Source organism: Penaeus vannamei, chromosome 11 (genome assembly GCF_042767895.1).
Source record: "Penaeus vannamei isolate JL-2024 chromosome 11, ASM4276789v1, whole genome shotgun sequence".
NCBI classification, from domain to species: domain Eukaryota; kingdom Metazoa; phylum Arthropoda; class Malacostraca; order Decapoda; family Penaeidae; genus Penaeus; species Penaeus vannamei.
The window spans coordinates 457,621-485,120 of NC_091559.1; the positions used below are offsets into that span (position 1 = coordinate 457,621).

The 27,500-nt window shown below is 35.7% G+C and overlaps 4 protein-coding genes across 4 annotated transcripts in view; 2 read left to right on the forward strand and 2 right to left on the reverse strand.

Annotated features, from left to right (window-relative positions):
* The window catches only part of LOC113820083 (matrix-remodeling-associated protein 7), a 9,990-nt gene extending 6,192 nt beyond the window's left edge, over positions 1 to 3,798 (forward strand). The window contains exons 3-4 of the mRNA XM_070126865.1: positions 437 to 561; positions 891 to 3,798. Of these exons, the coding sequence (XP_069982966.1) occupies positions 437 to 561; positions 891 to 1,005 (240 nt within the window). The 3' untranslated portion in view covers positions 1,006 to 3,798. The remainder of the gene's footprint in view (positions 1 to 436; positions 562 to 890) is intronic.
* Positions 3,799 to 4,405: 607 nt separating this feature from the next.
* On the reverse strand, positions 4,406 to 13,766 carry LOC113820082 (mitotic spindle assembly checkpoint protein MAD1). The gene is made up of 14 exons (XM_027372340.2): positions 13,266 to 13,766; positions 11,892 to 12,064; positions 11,322 to 11,489; positions 10,476 to 10,541; positions 10,143 to 10,283; positions 9,822 to 9,952; positions 9,477 to 9,600; positions 8,870 to 9,012; positions 8,618 to 8,762; positions 7,393 to 7,584; positions 7,091 to 7,257; positions 6,547 to 6,725; positions 6,065 to 6,255; positions 4,406 to 5,593 (listed from the first exon to the last, which is right to left on the reverse strand). Exons 1-14 carry the CDS (start codon positions 13,489 to 13,491, stop codon positions 5,273 to 5,275), a joined length of 2,367 nt encoding a protein of 788 aa, XP_027228141.1. The 5' UTR covers positions 13,492 to 13,766; the 3' UTR covers positions 4,406 to 5,272.
* A 214-nt stretch (positions 13,767 to 13,980) lies between these two features.
* Positions 13,981 to 21,791, forward strand: LOC113820084 (kinetochore protein Spc24). Its single transcript, XM_027372342.2, has 6 exons — positions 13,981 to 14,205; positions 16,157 to 16,360; positions 16,855 to 16,970; positions 17,075 to 17,202; positions 17,358 to 17,434; positions 21,412 to 21,791. The coding sequence occupies exons 2-6, from the start codon at positions 16,168 to 16,170 to the stop codon at positions 21,531 to 21,533; spliced, it is 636 nt and encodes a 211-aa protein (XP_027228143.2). The 5' UTR covers positions 13,981 to 14,205; positions 16,157 to 16,167; the 3' UTR covers positions 21,534 to 21,791.
* A 1,372-nt stretch (positions 21,792 to 23,163) lies between these two features.
* Positions 23,164 to 27,500, reverse strand: part of LOC113820085 (telomerase RNA component interacting RNase) — a 12,874-nt gene continuing 8,537 nt past the window's right edge. The window contains exons 2-3 of the mRNA XM_027372343.2: positions 26,374 to 26,451; positions 23,164 to 25,522 (exon numbers count right to left, since the gene is read on the reverse strand). Coding sequence (XP_027228144.1) covers positions 25,412 to 25,522; positions 26,374 to 26,451 — 189 coding nt within the window. The 3' untranslated portion in view covers positions 23,164 to 25,411. The remainder of the gene's footprint in view (positions 25,523 to 26,373; positions 26,452 to 27,500) is intronic.

The window sequence follows — 27,500 nt, forward strand, 5'->3', positions numbered from 1 at the left end:
TTAATTTAGCCTCTGAGATGAAAGGTGATAAAGGTGGAGGTTGATGCACAGGTACCTGATGACATTGATTAGTTAGGGACCCATCAGAGGATAAGCTGTATTGATTGCTTTCATCTCAGTCTTGACAGGAAATTGGTCTTATTGATTGTCTAATGGATTCTCTTTTTCACACATGGGGTCTTTGTGGAGCTTTTAGTATTCATCAGTGATTGGAGAGAAGTTGTGTGCCATTTTTATAATAACATAGAATACAATTCAGTGAAGGCTGTGAAGCTAGTGACAGGTAGTTGATGCCTTCATTCACTTTTTTTATAACATTATTAATTATGCATATCTGAAAGCCTAAACCAAGAGTAACCATTTAAAAATTAGGTAAACATTGTTTTTATACTTTGTGTCTTTGAAATATATCTAATACATTTCCAACAAACCCCAGGAACTGCAGAGGTTGTTGGATATGGCCCACCATGCGCCTGGAGATGTAAAGAAGGCTCAGCGCCGAGCACTGGAACGCAACATTGAGACTCACATGAGTGATGAACAGCGACAAGCTGAGAGAGAGTAAGTGGGATGTTGGTTCCGAGCATATGTTGAAGATGGTTATTGATTCATTACAAGATGTAGTTTATAATGCATTTGGCATTGCTGGATTCTTGGATGCTCACTGAAGTTTAGCCGTGATTAAGTTTGCTATTTCAGTCCAGTTGAATGCCCTTCCTTGATATATTTGTTCCTACTGCTATTTAAGACTTTTGCATTTGTTTGTTATAGATTTATAAGTCTTTATATAATTGCTTTATTATCTGACGTTCCTATAGACAAGGAAATGAGCAGAAATGTAGCGATAGATCTCTAGTACAAAAAGCAAAACATTCATCTTTTTTTTCCAGGGCTCAGTCTCAACAGTTAGCTGCCATATTTAAGATGATGAAAGAGCAAGAGGAAAAATTTGGAGAAACAACCATAGATGAAATAAAAGACCAGATGAAGCTTTATTGTGGTTAGTACAGATACGACCTTGGCCGACAGGTGGGAAGAAGGAAAGAAGTCATGCATTAGCCCTTGAGTATAATTGCTCATCATTCCACTTTTTTTTAGTAAGTCCAGGGGAAAAAGTGGGTTTTTGATTTTAAGAACTGTATTTGCCTTTAGCTCGCAGAGTGCATGGCACAGCTCATTCTACTGAGCTTGGGATCACGAGCCTCAGTTAAGCGTTTTCTTCCTCTTTTCTTTTCATTTTTCTCCTCCTTCTCCTTCACTTTCTCCTCATCCTCCCCCTCCTCATCCTCCTGATCCCTTTTCTCCTCATCCTTTTCCTCCTTCTTTTCCTCCTCCTCCTCCAGGTGATACCATGAATGTTTATATTCAAGCTTATAATAATTAAAAAACACATAATGAAATAAATTTTGTAATTGAATAATTGCACATCACAGTGTGGGTTGAAAGAGGGTAATTATGCACTCCACAGGTTAAGAACCAATAAACTGCAACTTTATATAATTGCAGATGTGATATGAATTATATTTTACTAGGATTGTATGTTTTTTGTATGTATGTATAGAGTTACATAGTAAAGCATATTTTATACACAGTGTGTGTATGTAGGTGTATAGAATGAATAATGCAATTTTTATTCTTAGAGCTAAGTTCCCAGCTCATATGATGCCCATTTATTATGCTTACCTTCATTCCCAGACAACTACTTGAATAGACCATCATAGAATTATTAACCCCTCCATAGTGAGCTGGACAACATGCCTTAGTCAGCATATCTTCTGCAAATTCAGATCTTGGTAAAACTTTTTTCCCTCAAGAAATTATCAGTAAAGATTAACATACAACAAAGATATTAGCTGGAGTTCAGATTACAGAAGACATTGACAGGCAAATAACAATTGAGCTGTATAATTTCATTCAATGCAGTTGACATGAACACTCCGACACAGAGCAAAGATGACTGGCAATAGGTAAAAGTTGCCATAGTGCTTTTGTACCCCCACACACTTTCTGGTAACACATTTCCAGGTTAGACACTTAAAATTGCCTATGAAATTGCAAAACGTTATAGAACATCAGTTGCCTTCTAGGTAAATGTAATATTTCATCAGCCACTAAGGAGGGGTAAAAGGGAGTAGTGGAGAAGAGTATCTTCAACACTTGTAAAAGAGAGTAGTGTCAACCTTAGCATGTAAATATTTCTTTACTAACCGTTCAGACAGAATGTAAAACAAGGGTCCAAACTTGACATATAATATAAACAGATGTTTAGCAGCAATAGGAACTAGTATTTTGTAGGATTTATTTATAAATAGATTTGTATCATCCATTTCAAGTTGGATAGTAGTACTTTAGAATATGTAATTATTATCAGGGTGTTTGTTTAGTTGTGTCCTCCATTATTATATTTAAGGAGGCCTAATTAATTACTTAATATTTATGTATGAATAGACACATTGATTCTCTGAAAATAAAGAAAAAAAAGAGACATAAGCCCCTTCACTTCTTTGTCATTTGCATCCTTTGGTTATTTTCAAGATGCAAACTTTGTCAACAAGTGCACTTAACATCAATGTGTGTGAGAGTGAGCATGAGTGAGGGAGAGGGAGAGGGAGTAAGTGAGAGAGTGTGTGTGTGAGTGCGTGTGTGTGAGTGCGTGTGTGTGTGTGCGTGTGTGTGTGTGCGTGTGTGTGTGCGTGTGTGTGTGTGCGTGCGTGTGCGTGTGCGTGTGTGCGTGTGTGCGTGTGTGTGTGTGTGTGTGTGTGTGTGTGTGTGTGTGTGTGTGTGTGTGTGTGTGTGTGTGCACACTTTTGCATTAGAATGTAGACTTAATGCATAAACATGTATTATATTTATGCACATATATGTGTGTGTCTATGCATGTGTGCATGCATGTCTGTATGTTTGCCTAAGAATGTAATTTAAATACAAGATAGAGTACATGTAATTCATGGAATTTGAGTAAAGATAAACATAAAAATAAAATCAGAGATAGATAAAGATCAGGGTAACCCAATCATTTTTAATTATTTATATTTGAAAAACAGTAAACCTTACTGTGAAGTATTTGCAGATATCTCCTATTTGCAAATAAGAGATGGTTTGAACACCTGATTGAGTGATTGTTCATTTTCAGAGCTTGATCATTTATGTTATTTTACTCATTTAACCGAATGATGGCAGGAGTGCATGAATATACAAGAGCTATCTGCTATGATTTTAGTTGATTGATTTTGCTTACATATACATGACTACAAGAGCTTAGTTACCAAGGAGTCAATTACTGGGCGTACCTGATCTCGCCATTTACTCATATCCTTGATTTTGGGAAAGATTTCTTTATCTTTTATTTCGTATTGCTTTAAGTATTGATAATAACACTATAATAATCCCACTGTCAATGATAGTAATATTAACAGTAATGCTATCGATGGCATTAGGAAAAATTACACTTCCAAAAACTCAGGGAATGGGATATCAGGTGAGGTTTGGTAGGCCTACAAATTGACTCCTTGGTAACTAAGCGCATGTAGTCATCTACGTATAAATTCGCAAAACAAAATTACAGTGGGCAGTGCAATTACCCGACACCAGTGGGTTAAGGCTGACTAAGCATTTTTGATTTTAAACAAAATTGATATAGAATAAATGTCATATTTAATTCATGTAGCTTTAGATTTTTTTTTTATTACAAAGAATATTGTATTTGGGAAGAATATTCTTGGCCATAGTAATTACCTATTACCTATATATGATATGAATATATTTTTCTTTTTCTTTAAATAAAATGTGGCTATTCCTTTTTGGCATTATTATTTCATTTGGAGTCCTCCCTGAAAATAATTCTCTACATATTTAGTAAAGTATCAGTTGCTTGCTGATATCATGGGATAATGAAATTGATAACATTGCATTGATAACATAGTTCCCATTTCTTTTGCTTAAAGCTTTTATGTTGATAAGTAATACTGAGCAGCTATTCATCATACTGCTTATTCACAAAGATACTATTAAGTTAAAAATCATTCATTATGACTAATAATTAGTAAAACCCACCATATTAAACAAATAAAAGTTTTTCAATGCAAACAAGAAAGGTTTGCATCAGATACAGCACTAGCAATGAAGACTAGGTAAAAATATCCTTCCTTTTAAAGGTATAGTAAAAAATATATATATAAGTGTAAGTAATACATGTTACTCAGTTAGTCTGCAAATTATTATATACACTTACTGCTGAATTAAATATTCTCATCAACCGAAATTGATGCCATGAAAGAAAAAACATGACTGTGTCAAAATCTTTTCTATGAAACACTTAGTGGATAATTATAAACTTCCTTGTCCTCCCCATTTACGTTTGGCAGAGTAGTTTTTCTTGTACAGGGCATATTAATAAACTTTGGGGTAGACAATACTAATATTTTTATTACCTTACAATTATGGAAATATACAAATTTTAGAAAACAATTCCTCATCTATTGTTGTTAGAGTACTGGTATCAGTTCCACTGAATGGTTCTCACCTAAAAGTATATTTACAGAACTTCACTCTGAAAGTATTTCACCATGCTAGAGTCCTATTTTTCATTATAATATGATCCATGTTTTGAAAGAAACAGGATTCTAATGAATATACCATGCTATAAAAATAAACAAATTTCCTATACTTTGCTAGGAATAAATATGATATACTGTTTTATTTTTTAAGTGGAAAAGCATTTCAAGAATTTGACTACTCTGGAAATTTTTCTTTTCTTCCTTTTTTTAATTTTATTTTTACAAAAACTTTGACCTTCAATTCATCCTCACATTGTGTAGACTTTCAGCAAGATGGAAAATCCTAGTTCATTTCGGAATAAAGATTTTTATGAGCATTTAAAAGAAAAGCAATGCTGATGATATTGTACTTATTACTGGTACCAACTGTTATATTTCATCTAAAAATAATGAGAGTATCAGTATCAGCACTCAAAATTTCTATACTAATGCACCTTCAGACATTTAGTCTACAAATCACAAGCAAACCCAATCTCATTTCGGTTGCCCTAATAACAACATTGAATTGAAAGTGGCATAAACTAGTACTGCAAGTTTATAATATGTAATAATGATACACCACTGACCACTTCTGAGATGTATTCACAGTACTGTAGTTGGACATTTAAAAAACAAAAAAAAGATAATATATTTACAGAACTTTTTGTATTGTTTTGCTTACTAACAACAGCTTTCAAGAATATGTTAGCTATCTCAATTTACAGAGGACATATACACTAGTCTAGAATTATCAAGTCATCATCATTATTATCTTGTCCGGGTTCTCCCATATGCTGGTCATGATCATCTCCTTCCTCCTCTCCCTCCTCTTCCTCCTCCTCCTCTTCTTCTTCCTCCTCCTCTTCTTCTTCATCCTCCTCTACTTCACTTGAAGACGCAGGAGGGGGATCCATGGTCTGTCTGTTGAAGAGGTCCAAGGTGATGGCAGAAAGGAAGGCCGGATAGCAGTTCTCATGGCGAAGATAAGCATCAATCATGTCTTCCAGCGTGCTTGAGAACTCGGTCTCGAGAAGCTGCAATTCATTATTTTTTGTTTGCTGGAATAGAGAGATTTTATTTGCAATGAATGTCCATTTCAGAGCTAATACTTTAACCTGTCGACGCCACGGATGATGGCCAATCATATCAGATTATATGTGGTTAAGCCTGCTCTAAGTTGTATGCATTAATTATTGTTTGCTTGTTTGGACCCAGCTACGGTCACAGAGGAGAAACAGACCTTGAAAAGAAAGCTTAAAGCTTCTTCTTAGCCTCATTACCTAAATTATCATTTTTGCCTCAACCAATATCATACAAAGTGGGGTAAATTTAGATTTCCTAAGCTTCCATTTTTTCCTCACACAACTCAGCATGTGGTTCTGTATGGCTCTGGGAGCTCCCATCACAACTGGGTTAAAGTATTCAATATGTATCAACAAGAATTATTCATTTTTTTCCAGATAATGTGAAAAATATCATTGAATACAAAGTGTTAAAGCCTTATGACAACACAATACAATGTTACTCACCTCAAACAACAGATAGTCTGCTTGAGATTCTGCATACATACTGATTAGTTTATACTGATTATCAGAGCAAGCATCCACTCTGTAGCCAGTGAGTCGATACATCACCTCCCGTATCGCTTGAGATTTCTTCTTGAAGGCCTCCATAAGGCGTTTATTACGCATCTCCATAGATGTGATTTTCTCTTGGAGTTCTGTAACAGATTTGAAACAATGTACCAGATATACAGTGACAGCTTGTATAAATATTTGCACCTCTATCTCTCCCTATTTCCCATTTTCATTCTCTTGCTTTTCCTGTTCTCCCTACTCCAACTCCCCCCTTTCCCCCTCACTATCCTCACATTCACTATCCTCCCCTTTCGCTAACTCTTTCTTTATATATCCATGCAAATGCTCATTTATTTTTCATTATAACAGATAAATCCATCCCTTAACTGTTATGACACCAAAAGAGAAACCAAAAAGACTTCAACATTCCGTACCTGTAATTTCTTTTGAAGATGGGCCATCACTGTTCACTTTCATCCCAACCTTTTGGGTAATGTCATGCATTTCTCCCTCTTCCAAAAGCCGGACCCTCTCACGCAGAGCATCATTTTCTGTCTGTAGCCGCTCAATTTCTGTGGCACGGTTCTCCACAGCTTTGGCAAAGGGATTATTCCTACAGAAAAAAAGTTTAATCATGCCCTTTTTAAATTTAAGCCACTACATTTTGCACTTAAATTACTTTACACCTTACACAAAAAGAACATATCTCATCCATGTATATTTATGCACATAATGCAAGTATCATGTATTAATTTGTGAATGAAAATAACTTCAGCTAGTATTGTAAATCCATATATTTTTTCTCATTTTTATTGATGTTAACTAATAATATGTTTTAAATTTTTCTTTAGAAATCCAAATTTGATAAAATAGAGACATGCCAGAAAGCACAGACATATAAAAAGAAAATACCATCAAACATAAAATCATTCATATGTATTTCAGGATGCAAAACAACAGAGGAGGCCAAAGACTTACTCAAAGTGTATAACCTTAGTCTTAGTGGGGTCATAATCTCCTTTCAGTGCTCGGCTTTCCAGTCTCAGCTCCAGGGTTTCTTTTTCTTGAGTTAACTTGGCAATATCTTTTTCAAGTTCAATCACTTTCTTCTCAAGGGCAGAAATTTTCTCTGCATCATCCTTTCTCTTTAATGTCAAAATCAATGTATTAGTATACATATAAAACTTAAAATTAATTTCCAAACCTTTATATACATTAGTTCAAAAGGCATATCAAATACTCTAGAAATACACATCAGAAATGGCTTTTTTAGAGAATACCTGAGGAACATCCTTCTCTTCCTCAGACTCCTTGTTGAATGCATCTAACTCTTTCTCAAGCCGTTGCAGCTCCTCCTTGTAAGACTCCAGCTGTGTCTCTAACTTCACAATTCTTTCCTGGCTCACCGTTGAGTAGTTGATAGTCACCTCAGACTCATAGGAAGTAAGAATGCTCTTCAAACTATCGCGTTCCTGTTAGGGATTACAGTACCTAATTACAATCATAACCTTTTTTCTAAAGGAAATTAGAGACATAGACTGAAAGGTCGAGAGCTAATAGGTAAATACTAGAAGAGCAATACAAGAAATTACAAGAAAGCCAGGTGTGTTTATGTTAACACCCATGCATGGTATATTGGAGTTTCCCATTTTGTAACTATTAGCCAGGTAGATGCCAGATTGCTCTCAGATGTCCTTGGTAACCTCCAACTTTAAGCTGGAGTATTAGCCTACAGGGGTTACTAGTCCAAGAGATATCAATATATCTTTATGTATTCTGACTCCACACTTTTGGATATTAAACCATCAACACCCTCTGGATTTGTTATGCATCCTGGTGTCTATTTTTGGGGGGTGAGGGGCTACTCAGAGTAAAGACCTTAGACCAAAAACAACAATTAAATATTAGGTAAAGTTGGGCAAGGATGGGCATTCAATAGTGCATGCCACTCAACAATGAGGCTATCATCCAGCTTGCAGTAGGCACAATCCCAGTGATTGGGTCTCAAACAAATGACTTGATAAGCCATCAACAGATGGTTATTTTCCATGACATGATAACAAGCATATTTGTCCAAGAAACATAATAGGGAGAATATTTAATCCATTGGTCACAGAATGTAAACATGTCATTTGCACTATAATTTTGGTTTATGAATTGAATTTATAAATGCACAAATGAGTACTGGCTCCACAAGGACTTAGTCCCCAAGGAGTTAATTATTAGTTATATCTATCTCGCCTGTTTACCCTTTGCCCTGATTCTTGGAAAGATTCTCTTTTATTTGTTTATGTTCATGAGGTTTTAATAACATAAGAACACTGTCAGCGATGATTATAACAATATAGATATTAATTAGGAAAAAAATCTTGAAAATTCAAGGAATCGGGAAATCTACTACTACTTGCTAGTGTAATGGACAGGACATAGAACCTGCAACCAGTGGCCAAAGAAGCATTATAATGTTGTTATTTTTCTTTCATCGAAAATATAAACTCATATTACCTTTGTTACAAGCATAAGCTTTCTCTGTAATCTTTTAATTAGCTGGGCATTCTGTTGAGTATTTCTCTGTTGTTTCTCCAGCTTCGCTCTGAGACTTGACAGCTGAGCACTTTCTGACGCTCTGCTACTTTCCAACGACTTTTGGCTGTTGAATATACATTTTTCATTACAATGAGCATAGCAATAAACATTTGACTAATATACAGATACATCCTTCAGTATTCCAAATTAAGTGATAATCTATACCATCACCTTGCACGCAGTTCTGCAATGCCTTCCGCTATCGTTTGGTCTCCCTGCTTTAGTTTCATCAATTGCTTTTGTAAATCATAAGCAGTTGCTTGAGGTAAACCCAGCTCCTCACTGACAACTTTCTCATATTGCTGCAGCGCATCCTGTAAGATGGTTTTAAGAGTTATAGAGTTTGATTAAGGGGGAAAGGCACTTCTCCATAGCTTTTCCCGTGATATGGAGACAAGGACTAACTAGTTCTTTTGGTAGGTTACAAAGTTATTTCTATTTGAAGAGTCTGAGATGCAAGTTCTTTTTATTGAAATAATGCTTTAATATAAAAAAAAATCCTTTCAGTTTTAAATTTTGGATGTCTTTTCTTTGTTTGGAATGCACAAATAAATAAATATGATAATTATAATATAAATGGTAAAGAAAAGTTATCATAATACAGACAATGTACTTACATGTGATTATTATTTTCTTAGTCCCTCTAAATAAAATAAAATCTCATACAACGTAAGCAAAATACCCCTCTCAAAAAAAAATAGGTGAAAAAAATATATAAACTATAAATCTGCCAAAACCACACATAATCTACAACACATTAAGGTGCAGATTAACTTGCCTTGTAGGAGTCAGCTTTGGCTTGCATCAAAGCACTGTCTTGACATCGACTTTCAAGCAGCTGCACTTGATGCTGAGCATTTGTCAGCCTCTCTTCAAGAAGCTGAGTGTTCATTGCTGTCTCTCTGTCGCAAAATTTGTTTTTCTTTTTTTTAGATTAATGTCAAAATACAAAAGAAAATATACACTAAGAGCATTTGTGTCTGATCTAAATCTCTTGTTTACATTATGATCTAAATGAGCCAAGGCACATTTCCTTAGCATGGTTATTATTCAACCATCTACATAATCCACTTCCTATGATCACAAAACAGTACTAAATTTAAGACAAACAAGTGGTACAAACCTCAAGAACTTGTTTTCTTCTTTCAATTTGGCAATTTCCTTTTCCAGGGCAGGAAGCTTGCGCACTGTTGTTTCAAATACCTCTGATTTGCTCTGCAAACTCTCTAGTTCCTCCTGGTGCATTTCCAGTTTCTGGTGAAAAATATTGCTTGTTTTTAACCACATTTGATTAACAATAAAGAGCTAAAGGCTCTTTGTAGTTCCTTACAAAGCTGACTACATTTTTGACAATTTATTAATTATGATGTAAAAAGAAATACCAAATCTAAGCCACATAAGACATCCTGGTAAAAAATATATATATAAGACTAGTAGTCCTTACTTTAATTTTTGACTTCGCTTGATCAAGCTGCAGTTTTAGTGCCTCTGTCTCAAACTGACTTGCACCTGAATCTCTGAGCTTGTGCTGGGCAACTGCAAGTTGTTTTTCCAAATCTTGTACATAGGACTGTGCGAGGTCAACCTTCACAGCAAAACACAGAGCATTAGAGACCAGAATAAGATGCTTCAACCATCCTACAGTACAAGTGTTAATGAACGGCATGCAATATTATCAAAAAATATACACAGGAAGGTATACAAAAACATCAAAGATCACGATGCCTAAACAAGCATCATTTCAACAAATATTCAGACACAGATCTCTCAAAATCACCTGCGATGTCTTTTCTTCCATCACTCTTTCAAGATACAGTGCTTTCTGGCGAAGACTTGTGATCTCCTGCAGGCAAAGGAAGAAGATTAATCACTAACAAAATCTGCAGTCCTATGCTCTCATCACTATCAAAGAAATAAAATTTAATTTCAAACTCTGGATCTATACCATTTTCTTTGAAAACTATAATAATAACAACAACAACAACAATAGTAATAACAATAGTAACAACAATAGTAATAATAATAATAATCATAATAATAATAATCATAATAAATCATAATAATGATAATGATAATAATAATAATGATAATAATAATGATAATGATAATGACAATAATAATGACAATAATAATGACAATAATAATGACAATAATATTGATAATAATAATAATAATAATAATAATAATAATAATAATAATAATAATAATAATAATAATAATAATAATAATAATAATAATAATAACAAAAACAATAACAAAAATAACAAAAACTTTAACAATAATAAAGATAATAACAATAACAAAAACAATAACAATAATAAAAACAATAACAATAACAAAAACAGTAATAATAATAACAATAACAATAAAAATAAGATGACGATGATGATGGATGATGATGATGAACATCATGATCATCATGATGTGAATAAGTTGATTAATGAATTATGAACAACAACTAATTAATAACAAACAATAAATCATGAATCACAAATAACTCTCATAAACTAAAAACTGATGAGAAAATGGCTAATGATAAGAATGAGGATCCTGATAAAGATGATAACAATAACACTACTATCAAGCCCAAAGACAGATGAAGAAATCTAAAGACCGCACATACCTCCTGGAGCCGGTTGCACTGCTCAATGTGTTCCCGTTGCATGTTGATCATCTTGCTCTCTGTCTCCCAGCTGGTGGCTGTGTATTCCTCCTTCACTTTGTGGGCGGTCCCTTGGATCTCACGTTCCTTAGCCTGCATCTGCTTGATCTTGTGTTGTAGGTCATCTATCTGTAATAATTTTATTGATTTTTTTCCATTGGTTAATGAATACTTATATTAAAAACAAATAATACTCAAACTAAAATCCGACATGTGTATTTCAATTAACCCTTTCAAACTTCTCACACAACAGACAGCAAGACTGCGATAAAACAACATTCTTTACAGCAATGCTATTGGTTTCCATAAATCAACATCTGTATTGTGCTGTACATACTAAGCATACCACCTGAAATACTTATACTCAAATTCATGTATAAAGTAGGGAATCTCTTAAGACAATTATTCATAAATTTATCTATTTATCTAGAGAAACTAGAGTTTATCTCTTTATGAAACAAAGCCATTAGAAACATAACAAATAACTACCAAATAAAAGAATTCTATATCGTAAGAGAAATGACAGCATACCAATTCTTTGTCTCTCAGCTGCTTCCGTTTAAATCTTTCCAATTCTTCTTCCATTTCTGCTTTTGCTTTCTTGGCCGACAGTTCCATGTTATGAATGCGCCCTTCGAGTCTGTTTATGGTGGTTTTTGCATCTATGATCTGACTGTCCTTTTCTCGAAACCTTTTTGAGATGTCTGAAAGGAAGGAGCATATTATTGTCCAGAAAAGGTCAACAAATACAAAATGCAGAAACATGAACAATGCTATCATGAAAAGGAATAATCAGTAACAAAAAAGCAAACAATCAGTTCATCACAGGACTTGAAAAAATAAAACATATACAACTCCAAACAAAGCCATAGTACTGTCCAACCCATAAATATGCATACCCCTCATTTTTTCCCCATTTGATATACTTCATGTCCTGATAAAAACAATAATAACTGTAACTACCTTTAACAAGATATCTGGCAAAGGCCTTCCAGTAAGATTTACTATAATAGTGTATCATTCAAAACTCCTTCACATCAAACTTGAGTTGAAAATTAGTTGGATATTTCTCCAGCATTGGGCCACTAAATAAAACAATAATAAAATCATATAGAAAATATATAGTATTGTTTATAAAAGAATCAAATTTAAGTCAAAATTATAAAACATAAATCTGTGCATATAGAGGATAATGATATAATCCAATATCATAGAGTACCTGCACTGACCTAAATGCCGCCCCTCAGCCAGTATGGAAGGTACGGCACTTTTCAAAGAGATGTATGCACAAAAAAAATTGGTGTGCAGTGTGCAACAGTTACCAAGTGTGCACTTCAAGACTCCATATCAATGTTACATAATTATATTAATGGTTAATTACCATAAATCACTAAGGTGTGCACCTGCTGTACTTTCCATACTGGCCCCTCAGGACGGATCAAAACAGATCTACCAAATATAGTCTTGCAAGATTGAAATTGTCACCATCCCTGTCACATGAAGGCTCACCTGTCTTTGCTAAAATACAATGCACAGACACTATGACTTTATCTGAAGGGGTCTTTCCAAAACATACATAAAACAAGCAGACCCAGACTGTAGAGTTTGGTCTGTGCAGGGAACGCATATTTGGTCAAATTCTGTCCACACAAATGTAGTTCTCGGGTAAGTTCCCGCACACACTTAATTCTTTTTTAAATCATCTTCCGCACATAATTTTTTTTTTACCTTTCTACGCACATGTTTCATCATCCGTCCACAGATCCGTCCGCACAAATGTATACAAAATGATGTTTTCCGCGCAAGAGAAAATGTGATATTCCCCGCGCAAGAAAATTACTCTCCAGCCTGGGATCAGACCAGGCTGGTGCAGAATCATCCAACCAACCAAAAGATATTTCATACCTAATCCTGTCATTTCATCGATCTGCCTCTTCCTTGACCTTCCGACGCTGGTTCTCGAGTCATCCTCAAAAATACTCGAGGAATCACTAAAAGCCTCAGAGAAGTTGAGTTTCTGCCGCGAGTCCCTCCCCACAGACGAGTCTCCACTCTTCTTGCCACTGAATATAAACTGGTTAAAGTCCTTCAGAGTCCTCGCTATCACCGTTGGTTCCGGAGACCCATCCATTTTGATGAATTTGTCTTATTGCACGTATTGCGGGGATTAGGAAGAGAAAGGCAGTGTTGTCGTCGGAGCCCGTTTGTTTGTGTCCGGAGGGCGGTTGTACTCCGGCGCCCCTGTGCTATTTCAGTATATTTGTATATATTTGTCTAATAGGCTTATTTTTCAAAGGTTTTGGAGCTTTCAATTATCATTGATTTACTTTTGAATCATGTATTTCATCATGTGAATTTCTATCAATAACAACTGATTGCATCTGTTAGATCCGCTTCATCAAAGTTTGAATCCATTCTAATGAAATTGCGTTCAAATAATAAGCTAATGCAATTACACCAACTGATTAAACAGATACGTTCCCATTAAGATAGATATAATGAAATAGATTTGAAAAGAAGAATAAAAATCCAGATAAATATAATGAAAAAGGTTTGAAAAGAAGAATAAAAATCCTGAGACACAGTCCTGCAGGAGTCGACGCAGCGAGCAGCAAATTTCAAACACAAGTCAAAAGGTCGCGACGGGAGACGGTCGCGCACCAACTTCGTGTCTAAAACCCTACAAAAGAAGGAAGGAGAAGGAGAAGAAGAAGAGGAACAACAACTCGAGCCAAGAGAGCGAACAGTCTCCACATTTCACCGAATTTGTATGGCCAGACAGGCACGAAACTAAAAAACCGAGAGACAGACCAAGGAACACCGCACCCTACGTCAGGAACCCAAGGTACATCTAAAAAAAAAACGTAAATACTGAGTCATTTGGCGAAACAAATCAATTACCTCAAGCTTCAGCCACCCAATAAGATTACCAGATTAGCCATGGACGATTTTCCAGCATGTCTCCCATCTCCAAATGTTCTAAATGCCCAAAGTATTGGTCACGGGATCATTTCCTTCTAAATCAAAATCAGTTTTCTCTGTAAAGGTAACCATTCAGCCTATGACAAAACATCAACAGAAAATTGCCATTTAAAAGCTCAGGACATAAACAAAAACAACGTAACACCAAATAACTTGGACGTGAAAAGAAACTCTTCCATCAGTTAAACCTTACGACACAAAAATCGAATCAATCAGTCCACAAAAACATCATGATAACTACAGCCGAGATAGACAGCGCAGATGCAGAATACGTGCAGCACAGATGACAACACAAACACTAAACGGCAGACAAATCCAACCACAACACAAACCTTTGCTCAGATATTGTCATAGACGGAAATTGTCTTGTATCAGTCTATCAAATTATATAGCTTTTGTCTCCCAACTCGGACACTACCTCGTTCTGCATATTTTCCAAAGATACACCAAACCCATCGGTGAAACCAAAACATAAAAGCAATCACGTAAAAACAGAAGAACAAACACATACATGAACAAAACTCAAAAGACAAGGAACGCGGAAAGTCCCCAGTAACATGGACACTCCCAACGCCAGTACAAAAGACCCCAACAACAAAAAGGAAAAACAAAAAAGAGGGAAAAAAATCATCTTGGATAGAAGTTGTAAAAGATATATTCAAATTGATATCAAATATAACCACAAATTTAGATTCTGATAAATCAATATTTGAAATATTTACAGAAATAATAACAGAAGGTACTCCAGTCCTAAAAGAATTTTTGAATGGATTAATAAATGAATTAATCCTCTGGAATGCCAGATCAGTAATGAACCAAAAAATAGATATAGACTACCTTATATATATTGTAAACCCAGAGGTATTCGCAATCTGCGAAACATGGCTTGCTAAAAATGATAACTTTGATGTAAAAGATTATGAAAAGACTGACCAGAACAAGGGGGAGGAGGCCTAGCAATATGTATAGAAAACAGTATACAATATCAAAAGATAAACCTTAATGAAATACAAAATGGTGAAATAGAAGTATTAGCTATAAATATTAGCTATGAAAAAATAATTATTATAAATAGATTTTTTAAGAATAAATTTACAACTACTTTATAACCCATTCACCCTCCCAATACCTTGCTCGTTGTCGCTTAGATGGACTTTCCCAATACCTAGCTCGTCGTCATGGGAGGGCTTAGGAGACAGGGACTGGGACCCTATGTAGAGGATCACTCCTACCTACCCTGAGTACTTTCTTTGGCCCAGCCAAGTGGGATTGATTCTTTGTGATTGCCCCCATAGCCCCCTATTCTGAGAATACCCTTCTCTTTCAGCAGTGCCTCCAGAAACAAGTAGGCATGGTTACCTTTCGAAATCGGTCTGATCGTTCACACCTTATCACGGACTTCTGTTTTTTGTCAATGCCAAGCTTTGGGCATTGATTTGCATACAAAATTTTGGTGCACAATATTGAGCATTCTTGTATGATTATGTTGGTAATGTATTGAGCCCTACCCCTTAAACAATTTAGTACCAGTAGTTACCAACTTTTAAAAATGCCTAGTTTTGTAGGCTAAATTTTTTGTTATTGCAGTGTGTTTTGTTTACTTATCATTAGTGTTGATATATGGTAATTACATTGTATTAATTAAAATCTAGTAGAATGTACAGTTTGTGTGATACCCTTTATCTAGATTGTATTCATAGGCTCAAGTATTGCATCCTATACTGTTTGAATTGGGTTTACAGCTCATTTCATAAGCTTTTTTATTATTTTGAAAATCATATCAAGATAACTGAACTTCCTCACATTTCTTCCAGGATTTTGCAAGATGGGCGTCGGAAAGAATGGAGAAAGCACGATAGAGAGGGATATTGCTGGCCTGGAGGAGATGACCAGCCAGGCCATCTCTCTGTATGCAAACAACAGGGTCAACTCTGCCATAAATGCATCCAAAGACATCTTGGTCAGTTCTTTGGCTGCATGTGAACACTCAAGGCTAGCTCTGAAAGAGACCATCAGAGGTATGGGTCAAGCCTCCATCAATCATCATAAATATTTTTTCCTTCTTTGTAATATAGTACAGTACCACTATGGCAGTATAAGAACATTGTTGGTATCAAAGGATAGTTTAGGTTACACAGACTTGAAAATTAATGTAGCCTTAACCCCATGTTGCTGGGAATTTGTAGACTTCACTGTAGTATTTTTGCATAATTTTTTCTGCACATAGATGGCTCCACAAGTACTTATTCACAAAGGAGTCAATTAGTAGATCTTGTAACCTTGCCTGTTTTCACATTCCCTTGAGTTTTGGGGGGAAATACTTTCTTTACAAATGCTATTAATATTGATGCTGTTATTATTATAATAGACTATAATACAATCCATTAGACAGTAACGGTACCATTCTAAAGCAGCAGTATAGTAGGTCCTAATCTGAACCCTCTAAAGTTGTGATATATTCCTTACTTACAACAAAGACACTTTCACTATTTGATTATTTGTGATTTGACAGAGCTACTGCAAGTTGAGGAAGCAGAATCAAATACTCTTGATGAACTCCGTTCTGAAACTTTAGGTCCAGGAGCAAGTCAGGTGGTGTCACAAATTGCCCAGGCCAAGAGGAGAATGGTATGTTTGCCAATGGGTTAAATTTGCACTTTGGAATGTTTATAGTGTTGTTTGGTAATAAATGGCTTACATGCATATTATTAGCTTCTGCAAATATCTTTCAGGAAGAAATAAAAGAAGAAATTAAATCAGTGACAGGAAGCATAAGTCACACAGAACAGCTGGAACACTCCTTGGAACAGAGGGCCAAATCCTCTAGTAAACATACAACAGCTGTTGTACCCAAAATCAAGTTAGTAAATATGCCTTTATTTAATATTTGTGTTAGTTTTCCAATAATGATTGACTTTCATTGTGTTAATTAGATTGGACAGATAGTATACAAAGAAAATCCTTTTCAGTTCTTTCACATTACAGGGTTTCCTAATCATGTCTTTTGTATTTTAGGGCTGATGTTACGACCTTCACACAGATTTCTCATCTAAAATGGGACTACACTGCTCCAGAAAATGTAGTCAAAGGGTGTATCCTTTTATCCTGAAATTTATATCTATGTGTGTACAGATTAGCACATACATAAATATATAAAGATATTTTTTTAATTTACAGATTAAATATCAAAATTATATTAGCATGAGAATTTCCCCTAACCCCGTGTATATTTCTATCCTGGGGGCGCATAGGAGCTGAGGGATAAGGCCCAGCGTTGGGATCTTCCCCTATCTTAGACATCCGCCCTTGGTTCAACCAATTTTAAATGGTCTTGTCTTCTCTCCCTCGCCTTTTCTTTCTCTTCTCCAATCACTTCTTCTGTCTACTTCCTAAAATGAAAGAGCCATGCTGAATGAATGAAAGGCAGGCTTTGTGCTAGTCGTGAACAGCCTCAGGGAGCCATGGGCATGGTATTCCGAGGGGTAAACCTTTTCTCTTCCCCACATATTTCAGGCTCACCTCGTCCAAAATTGTTTTTACCCTTATTAGGGGGATTGAGATTTGTTCCTTCATCCGAAATTAACTTCTCTGTTTTTTCAACCTATCTGTCCTTTGATTATGGCTTTGACCACTGCTGCTGCTATCCCCACCATGCTTGCTGTCTGCTTGATCCATTCCGAATTATACATACAGATCATTATCCAACCTTTAGAATACATACCTTCCTCTCTCCAAAGATCCTTCATTCCATCTGCACAGTATTCTTCATTTTCTACCCCCTCCTCTCTGATTCCTGCTATTCATCCTTACTGTCCTCCTCGCCACGGCATTACCTCACTAAGCATCACCCCTTTTCTCTTGCCTTGTCCTACTACTACTTCCACCTTTACAAACTTTTTGAATATGCTATTTAGTCCAGCTAAGTGGGATTAATTTTTGCAATTCCACCTACAGCCCCTTACTTTGATTATACCCTCCTCTTTCAACAATCTCTCCAAAAACAAGGAGGCAAAGTTTCCTTCTGCAGCCAATCTTGCCTTGTCATAGTTACATCTGCATTCAAAGTTTGTGTATTATCCTGACTGACCTCACTAACCTATTCCTGCTCGGCCCCACTCCTTTCTTAATGCTTTCCCAGAACTGTTTCCATCTTCTTGGCTGATTGCCCTGTATATGGCAAGGATTGGTAAGACTAAAAAAAAACCTGTTTGCTTGCATCTTTATGTGATGCAGTATCAGCACAGTGCTATTCTATTCCTCCCAGAGCTTGCTGTAAGTCCTACATCAATATTGCTAATTTTATAGGAGCTGCCCTACCTACTAGTTCAAGTCTGAGGTAGCAGAGCTTGGACTCAAACTTGGCCTCATTCTATGTGAGGCCAGTCAGGATGCACACCGATGAGTTCTTCTCTCACTACCTATTCCAACGCTGTCCTTCACTCTGCTCCTTTCCCTTCTTTCCAAGATATCTCAGGATCTCCCCTGCCCCTTACCATCCTACCTGTACCCAGCTCTCTTTCAGTCAAATTCTTTTGCCATTCTAAATCCAGATACTCCCATCTTTACCACTTCCCTGGTGCCTACTAATCCAATCACCCTAACACATTTTTACCCTTTTAACCACAATGCTGTTCCATATTGCTACATGACCTTTAATTTATTTTTTTACATTTGCTTTCACCATTAACTAACATCCCCTCAATCCCATGCCTGTTGTTGCCATGGGGGGAGCTTAGCAGACTTAGCAGTGCTGGGATTGCCCATATCTTGGGCCTCAGAGTGTATCATTTCTCTTCCCAACATACTTCATTCTTACCATGGCCAGCATGGAACACTGCACCCTTATTAGGGGCATTGAGGATTGCCCCTTTATCAACTAGCCCTGCAGATTTACATTCTCCTGATTCCCCAACCCCAGGCTCTCTTCTGCTGACTGAATAGTACCCCTTCCTCAGTAGCTACTATCACCTCAGTCCAGGCCAAACCACCCACCAAAGTCATTCCTCAATGTTCAGAAAGTATTCCTCCTCTCCCAACTTCCTCTTCTTCAGCTCTTCCACCCCTAAAGCCTTCTTCGTCTACTACCCCCCTACCTTATTATTACTCTGCAACCTTATTGTCCACCTCTCTTCCACACATCCCCATCCTTCTACCCCCATTTTTACAAACCTGAATAAATACTCTGTTTAGCCCAACCAATGTGATTGATTTTTCGTGGTCCCCTCTACAGCCCCTTACTCTGACAACACACTCGTCTTCCAACAATACCTCCAAAACGAGTAAGCAAAGTTTCCTTCCCCAGCCACCCTGATCATTTCCACCTTGTCACAGTTACATCCAATTTCCAAGCTAAAGCATTATCAACCCTAACTAACTTCACTGACAAACCTATTCCTGCCCAGCCTCACCCCTCCCTCAGTACTTGCACTGGAACTGTCTCCATCTTCCATACAAACTGCCCTGTCTTATGACAAATATTAGTCAGATTTTGGAGAAGACCTGCTTGCCTGCCTAATGGAATATAATGCAGTATTAGTACAATACTATACCATTCTCCCTAGAGGCTGCTGTAAGTCCTCAAATATTGCCAAGATTACTTTTCATAGACATGACCTCCCTTTGATGTTTATATAGGCAGAGAATGTCTCCCTTTACAACCATATCATCCCCCCCCCCCCCATCCCCCATCAATTCAGAACTGCTGGCATTTATGCCACCCCGCCAAACACTGCCACTTCACAGCCCAATGTCCTTTGTGTGCCCAACCTGGTCATGATCGATCAAGCCTCTGTAGAATCCCGCGCATGTGCCAATTGTAATGGCTCCCATAATGTGTTTTACAGGGCTGCCATACCTACAAGTTTGAATCTGGGATGGCAAATCCCAGATTCAAACTTGGCATGCAGACTAGGTTTTTCTTTGCTCTGCTTCTCCTCCTACCTCCCAGGTTTTTTCTACATCACCCCCAGTATGTCTTTCTCATCTCACTTCTACCCCCTCCCTCTCCCAGTCAAATTGTTTTGCCATTCTAAATCCAGACACCTCAATCTCCACCACTATTCCAGACACTTCAGGCTCTACTTCCTAGGTAACTACCCCTCTCCCTCCTCCTTCAGCTCATTGCACAAGACAAGCTAAATGTTTCATCCCATCTTTTCCTACATCAGCCTCTCCCTGTGCCCCTAAAACATGTCCCCTCTTCTTCATTTCATAAGAAAACCTTTGTTTCTCATACCTCCCCAACCAATTCCACTTCAGAAACTCTCCCAAAATATTCAAAACTATCTAATCATGACCCAAGATAAAGTGCCTAGACCAAATCCATCATCCAGTTTCTACTCCCATTCCTTCGACACTCAAAGTCACTGCCAACATCCATCCTCCTCATACTTGTGTCCCCTCTACACCTCATCCTCCCAACACATCCCACTTCCCTTTGCTTCAGTTGCACCATCCCCCTTCCTTCCCCAATATCCTTTCTACTTCCCCCTAGATACACATGTGACTTCGTCACAATAACCCCCTTTCCTTAATTCTTCCCTACTGAATGTAATCTAACCACCCTTAAACCCCCCTTTCTCCCTTTACTAATCCCTACCTTAACTACACATCCTTGCAGAATCCCATACTTCTTCCTTAAAAGTTTTTTCTTTTCTTTCTTTCTTTTCTTCCCTCATTACCTTTTAATACCAATCTTAGCCTATTTACCCACCCTCTCTACCCTCACCCCTCTTTGCCCCTTTCAGTGCCATACTAGCCTCAACTGCTATACAAACTTTAGCATATAGCACATCTTATCATCAACTAATGTCTGTTTTTACACTTTTCTGTATGACTATGTCCTTTGATGTTTGGCATATTTATTTTGCTTTGTAACCATTAATCATACTGCAGTTTTATTTACATGCTTGCTTTCTTTGTTTATATAGTACATGTGCAGTGTTTGCTCATGTTTGCTTTTGTATCTTTGTTTGCTTGTTTGTTTTGGATACTTTATTGGTTATGATTACTTATAGAGGAAAGCTTCAGTTGCAGAGTAGACAAAATTTCCTTAACTGCCCGACTTCAGTCATTCTCCGACCAGAGAAGAGGGACATCACCCCTTTCAAGCTCGACACATCATCGCACTCCCAGTTCTTCATCACAAATTTCCTGTGGCAACAGATTGCTGCTGATAGTGATTTTATTTGAAAATCTATGAAGATGATACTCAGAATATTTTACTTGTATCAGTTATAGAATATCTTCCAAATCTTTCTTATCACAATTTTTTATATGGTAAAGCTTTTGCTCCCTTCACTTTCTAGTTTGAAAACTTACTGATATGCATTTTTTCTTTTTTTCTTTCCTTTCCTTTTATATGATCTCCCAAGAGTAGGATTTAATCATGTCAACATATGTACTGCTAGTTTTAAAAATAAAACATTAAATGTCTTCATGCTGTCTAAACTGTATTTTTTAAATTTATCCTGCAAAACTTGAAAAAGAAATCCAATCGTTACAAAATATATTTTCTCATAAGAACAAGATGATAATATTAGAGTACAAATATATATGTACATTTTACAATTTATAAAAAAATATTTTTTTCTTTACTAATTTTTCCTCCCTTTTCTAATATAACCATAATACAAATACCTTTTATAAGTCAGTAGGAAAAGAATGAAACACTACTTGTATTCTTTCTTTAATATGAAACAATATTAAATTTTTTTGAGACAGAACCATGCAACATCTTCACATGAACAAAAAATAAAAAATACACAGGCTAATTGTAGATGTGCTCACTAATAATTAACATCACAAGATATGAAATGTAAAATTTGCCGAAGAAGTTGCACAAATAAAGGGGGATACAGCAATATCACAATCTAATTCCCATTTTGGAGTCCTCTTAATAGAAAGTCATGATTTTTATTTGGTAAAATTGTTAAAGACGAGAGTATTTAGTCTATTCCTTATATAACCTAGAGAAAAATTTACATTTTCTTAAATATTTCCTGAAAAAGGTAATACCATCTTTCCTTTCATGAACAATAATTTTGAAATTTATAAATATATGAACCTTTATTAACTTGATATACTGTAAGTATCCCTTTATATCTACACAAACAAACCAACTCAATTATTTGTATCAAATCAAATAAAAATAGCTAATGGAAAATATCTAATGAATTTTTAACTCATGTTCATGATGAAAAACTTGTATAGGAAATGGGTTCAAAGCATACCTCTTCATTACAATATATATATATATATATATATATATATATATATATATATATATATATATATATATATATATATATATATATATACATACACATACTATATATGTATGTTACATATATATATACAGGTGTAGATGTGTGTTTATGAGTTTGTATCCGCATGTGTGGAGTACGAGTGTGAGAGTATGAAAGACAGTGAATGAGTGTGTGTGTGATTGTGTATTTTGTGTGATTGTGTATTTTTTGTGTATTTTTTGGTGTGTGTGTGTGTGTGTGTGTGTGTGTGTGTGTGTGTGTGTGTGTGTGTGTGTGTGTGTGTGTGTGTGTGTGTGTGTGTGTGTGTGTGTGTGTGTGTGTGTGTGTGTTTGTTTTATTTCTACACTTCAGTATAATTGGGACGCAGGCGAACTACAAGGTCCCAGTTATCGCTGTTTTCCAATATTTCATATCTAAAATTTTGAATGCTGTATTGGAACATTTTCCTTATAGTATTTAAGTTTTTATACTCTAAAGGCTTTGATAACAATCAAATCACTGTTCTCTGCCTTTCAACACCAATAATGTCAGTTTTAATCTTCAATTAATACACATTTTCCTGCCTGTGCTTTATTATTTCAAAACAAGTTTTGAGATAATTATCGCCATACTTAAAAAAAGTAACAAAGTATATACAACACAATAAATGTATCAGCTGTTCAGAAGTATATAAGCCTATATCACAATATGTTTGTCAGGCATTGGAACTCACTGAAAGCAAATTTCAAGATCCCTTTTCCATAGATCTTACACAGAAACAAATGCTGTACAGATACGTTGGCACAATAATCTTATCTTATATATGCTCATGGTTTTTCACCAGTACTAAAGAATGGATATGTATTGTGCACACTGTACAAGTCTTCAGTTTCATAAAAAATACAGACATCCAGTTGACTTTGATTCTTTAAATGGGAACCACTAAGCTTCTTTCTTTTAGTTTCAAAAATCAATTTCTCAAGGATATTTGAATTTCCAGGCTATGCAGGCCTAATAATATAGAATTTTGTGATTATTTTACTGTTCCAATGATGATAAGAAAAAAATAAACAAAAGTACAAAACAAGAATATCAATTCTGTATAATATTGCCATTCGTTTAGGATGTGAACTGCAAATACAATCATCATAAGAGTAAGAATCAACCATCATATGCAATGAAAATTAAATGCTGATATGTATATATCACATACACTTTAAAGTAAAATACAAAAGGGTTACTGTTTGGAAGAGAGCAATAACCAGCTAACCAGAGAAAGTAAGGCTCTTGGAAAATAAATATTGCAAAAAATTACAAAAAGCTCTTAAATGCTGGTAATGAAAAAGATCATTCATTTCACTTCTCTTAAGGTTGATGAATCTTTTCAGTTTCAAAAATTCATTCTTAATACAAGTCACTTCCTCAAGAATAACAGAAATCTCATTACATAAGTATTTTACAATGTACATGATCACAATTATTATTAGTAATTACCAACTAATAGAAATATAACTACTGTATTTTCAAATATCTTAATTTACCTTTATTGGAACTCCCACACATATTGTTAGTTACTAACTTTCTTTTTCAATATATTTTGATTTCTTAGACATAGTGTCTAAAAAATATGCTTTGAATATTTACACAGAATCAAAAATACAGTTATAGTCATGGCCATGTTATAACGATGAGAATCCATTTTATTTGGCTCAATTATCCAATGAATAAAATATAAGCAAAGAATAAAAACTGTTATTGAAATTGATACCTGGTCTGGACAGCACAGATGCTACTAAATACATGCAATTTTTGTTTTTATAAAGGAGGGGGGGAAGTAAGAAAAGGGTATTTATCAATGCCTATCTCAAATGTGCTTCTCTCATAGAACTTTCCAAAAGCAAACCCATTTCACAACTGCCTTTACCAAACTACATACGAACATAATCCCCTTAAAAACCTGAACGAATTGTGCTACAGGATATGACGATGCAATGGAAGAAAGAGTGCCAGGAATCTATGGAAGGCATCCCCTCATTTGGGAAAGACTAATACAACTACATTTGCATGTAATCACCGCTTACAATAAATAGCTTTGAGAAAAAGTCACTTTGAAAGTAAGTACAGTTTTAAGGACAAACACACATCAAACCTTAAAAACAACTGCTATGTCAACTTCTTGCACATCAAACCTTGGAGTGACACCTATGAAATTTTTTTTAGTCACTCTAAAATGAAATGTGAGACTAGTAATCAATCAAATGCTAAAGATTACTTTTGCTGTTTAATGTGTGTTGGGACTGAAATTAATATTTTCTCAACCTTGGTTCCCATCTAATATTAAAAGCTGATGCATAAGTATGTTACTATCTACAGTATGTTGGTAAATCTTTGATTTACATTAGAAGAGCAAATTGTTTAGTGAAATGGATGAAAGTTGTAAAAGACTGAGAGACATTCCAAATCTTCAAAAGTAAAATAATCCTCAGTTTACAGAGTCAAAAGAGCCTAGATGCTAAAAAATAGTACCAAGAGACATATAGACAACATCATCTCTCACTAGTACTCTAAAAGACAACCAGAAAACTATTAAACTTCTAAATGCTATCAACTTACTCCCTTTGCTTGAGCATCTGACCCTTAAGATGAGGTTTGATTATACATTCATAAGTCCTTTGTATTTGGTCTTTTTTCCTCTTTAGCCTCAGCTGATTCTTCCAAACGGTCATGCCATCAGAACCATTCAAGCTAAAGTATATCAAAACAGGATTGACCATCCAACTATATTACATCTTAAATACAGACTAAATTAAGTTTGGACACCAATCATTTCACTAACGGTCGTCTCTTCCCTTCTTCTTCACAGGACTGTTCCTTGTATTTCCGAACTTCATTCATATACTGAGACCAAGCATCAGTCTTACCACCATCAGGCTGCTAAAAAAAATAATGAGAACAATTAGTATACAATCCAAACAGGTAAGAGTTCTATATGTGTTAATTACACCAATTCATTTGCTTACCAAATTTAAATATCATGACTTTATATCATCTTCACTTTATAATACACCTATCCCATACTTCTAGTCATATGCTTTTGTCTGCTTTTTAGGATTTCTAGTGAACCTTAATAAACTACTAGGAATAATGAAAAGTTTCTCCTCTTAATACCATAATCTTTTCTAGACTATAACATGGATAAAGGTTAAACACCAAGCCAATTTACCCAATTATTCATTTCAATTTATCCCTAACATGTTTGTGTGACTTGTTAAACACTTTTGTAATGGTCAGTTAACCCATTCCTGACTGGTAAAATGACTGCACACTAATCCACATCTGGGCTACTATACAGCCTACAGCCAGGTTCTCCAGGCATCATCCAGCCACCATGAAATAGGTTCATGTTGTGATTAGGTGTCATCCATCAGTTAATTTTTTATCATGACTTGATAGGACATAAAGTGTAAATGGGTTAAAAGGATATCAGAGGAATTGTTTTACATGACATGTAATGAATCAGGAGACCGTCCCCTATTAATAACTGAATGATATTAAAAAGCTGGCAATCTAAACCTAAATCTTGTCAGACATCTGTCGGATTTGCCTAACTATGCACAAGTCTCATCGAAATATATATGCTTATTCCTCTTGCATATACATCATTTTCTACAAACATTTATGTTTATATTCATGCCAACCAAAAGGTGTGGCAAAAAAATATTATAAATAAATTCATAAATAAAATTTTCCTATTTCTAGCTATCTCTTCATACATCTATCCTCACCTTTTCACTTTCCGCCTCCTTCCGCTGCTTCTTGACCATCCCAGTGGCCAGGATTCTCCCGCCCCGTCGCTTGCCCACCTGCGAAGAGACAAGCTCACCTCCATTAGACTAGGTCCATCTTGCCCCAAATGACTCACCAGTCCAGGGGGACCTTGACTTTATCCTCCGCAGGAAACGCCGCCCGTCTCGCCAATCCCACTGCCACTCTGTGTGAGAACCAAATGTGGCCATGGCAACACTCACTGCACGGTGGCCTTGCATGTACCTAAGCATAACCTTAAAAAAAATATTAATAGAAGTAGGTCTGCTCCTGCATCTTCGGGACACACCAAATCTCCTGGGCCTAAGACCTGCGCTCTTAGCTGTCCACAAGCATTCAAGTTATAAACTATTTGCATCTTTTAAACTTATTTTCTGATCTGCAAGTAGTACTGCTGCTGCTGCTAAAGCTAAGAATTCAGTCTTATGACTAAAGAGTTTTTTCATGAAAAAAAAAAAAAAAAACAGAAATATTTGTTGTGTTAAAATTGGTAAATTTGATGATAGCCTAAGGTAAGCAGATGACCAAGACATGCAGGCTCATAAATGGCTCATAAATAGATAATCATTAGCAGCTATTATAAAACTTACCAATAGTTTGATGAATGCACAATAAGTATCTTAAAACAGTATTTCAATATAGTTCTGCCAACTCCAATGTAAATCTGACACTAATGAATATAAAAAAAAACTTAAGCAAAATACTTTACAACAACACTATAGTTAACCATGAAAATAAAAATGTTTCAACCTACTTCAGCCATGTCAATCAGACTACCATTAAGCAATTATTTATCTCTAGATGGACAATCAGTTAACACCTGAAGCAGCAGTAAAAAAACATTTCAATATTTAGGACACCTATCACCCTATAAACCCCAAATCTCCATGGTTTATGTAAATGCAGCAAGCCCTATCTAGAAGGACCTATGACAGACAAACATTTAAGAGCTATCAATCTCACAATAAATAACACAGCACATTTTAAACACCAAATAACAAAAACCTTTGCAATCTCTTTTTCAGGTTATATTTTCTTTATGATCAGAAACTATTTCCAAGGCATGAAATGGGTCACTAATCACAAA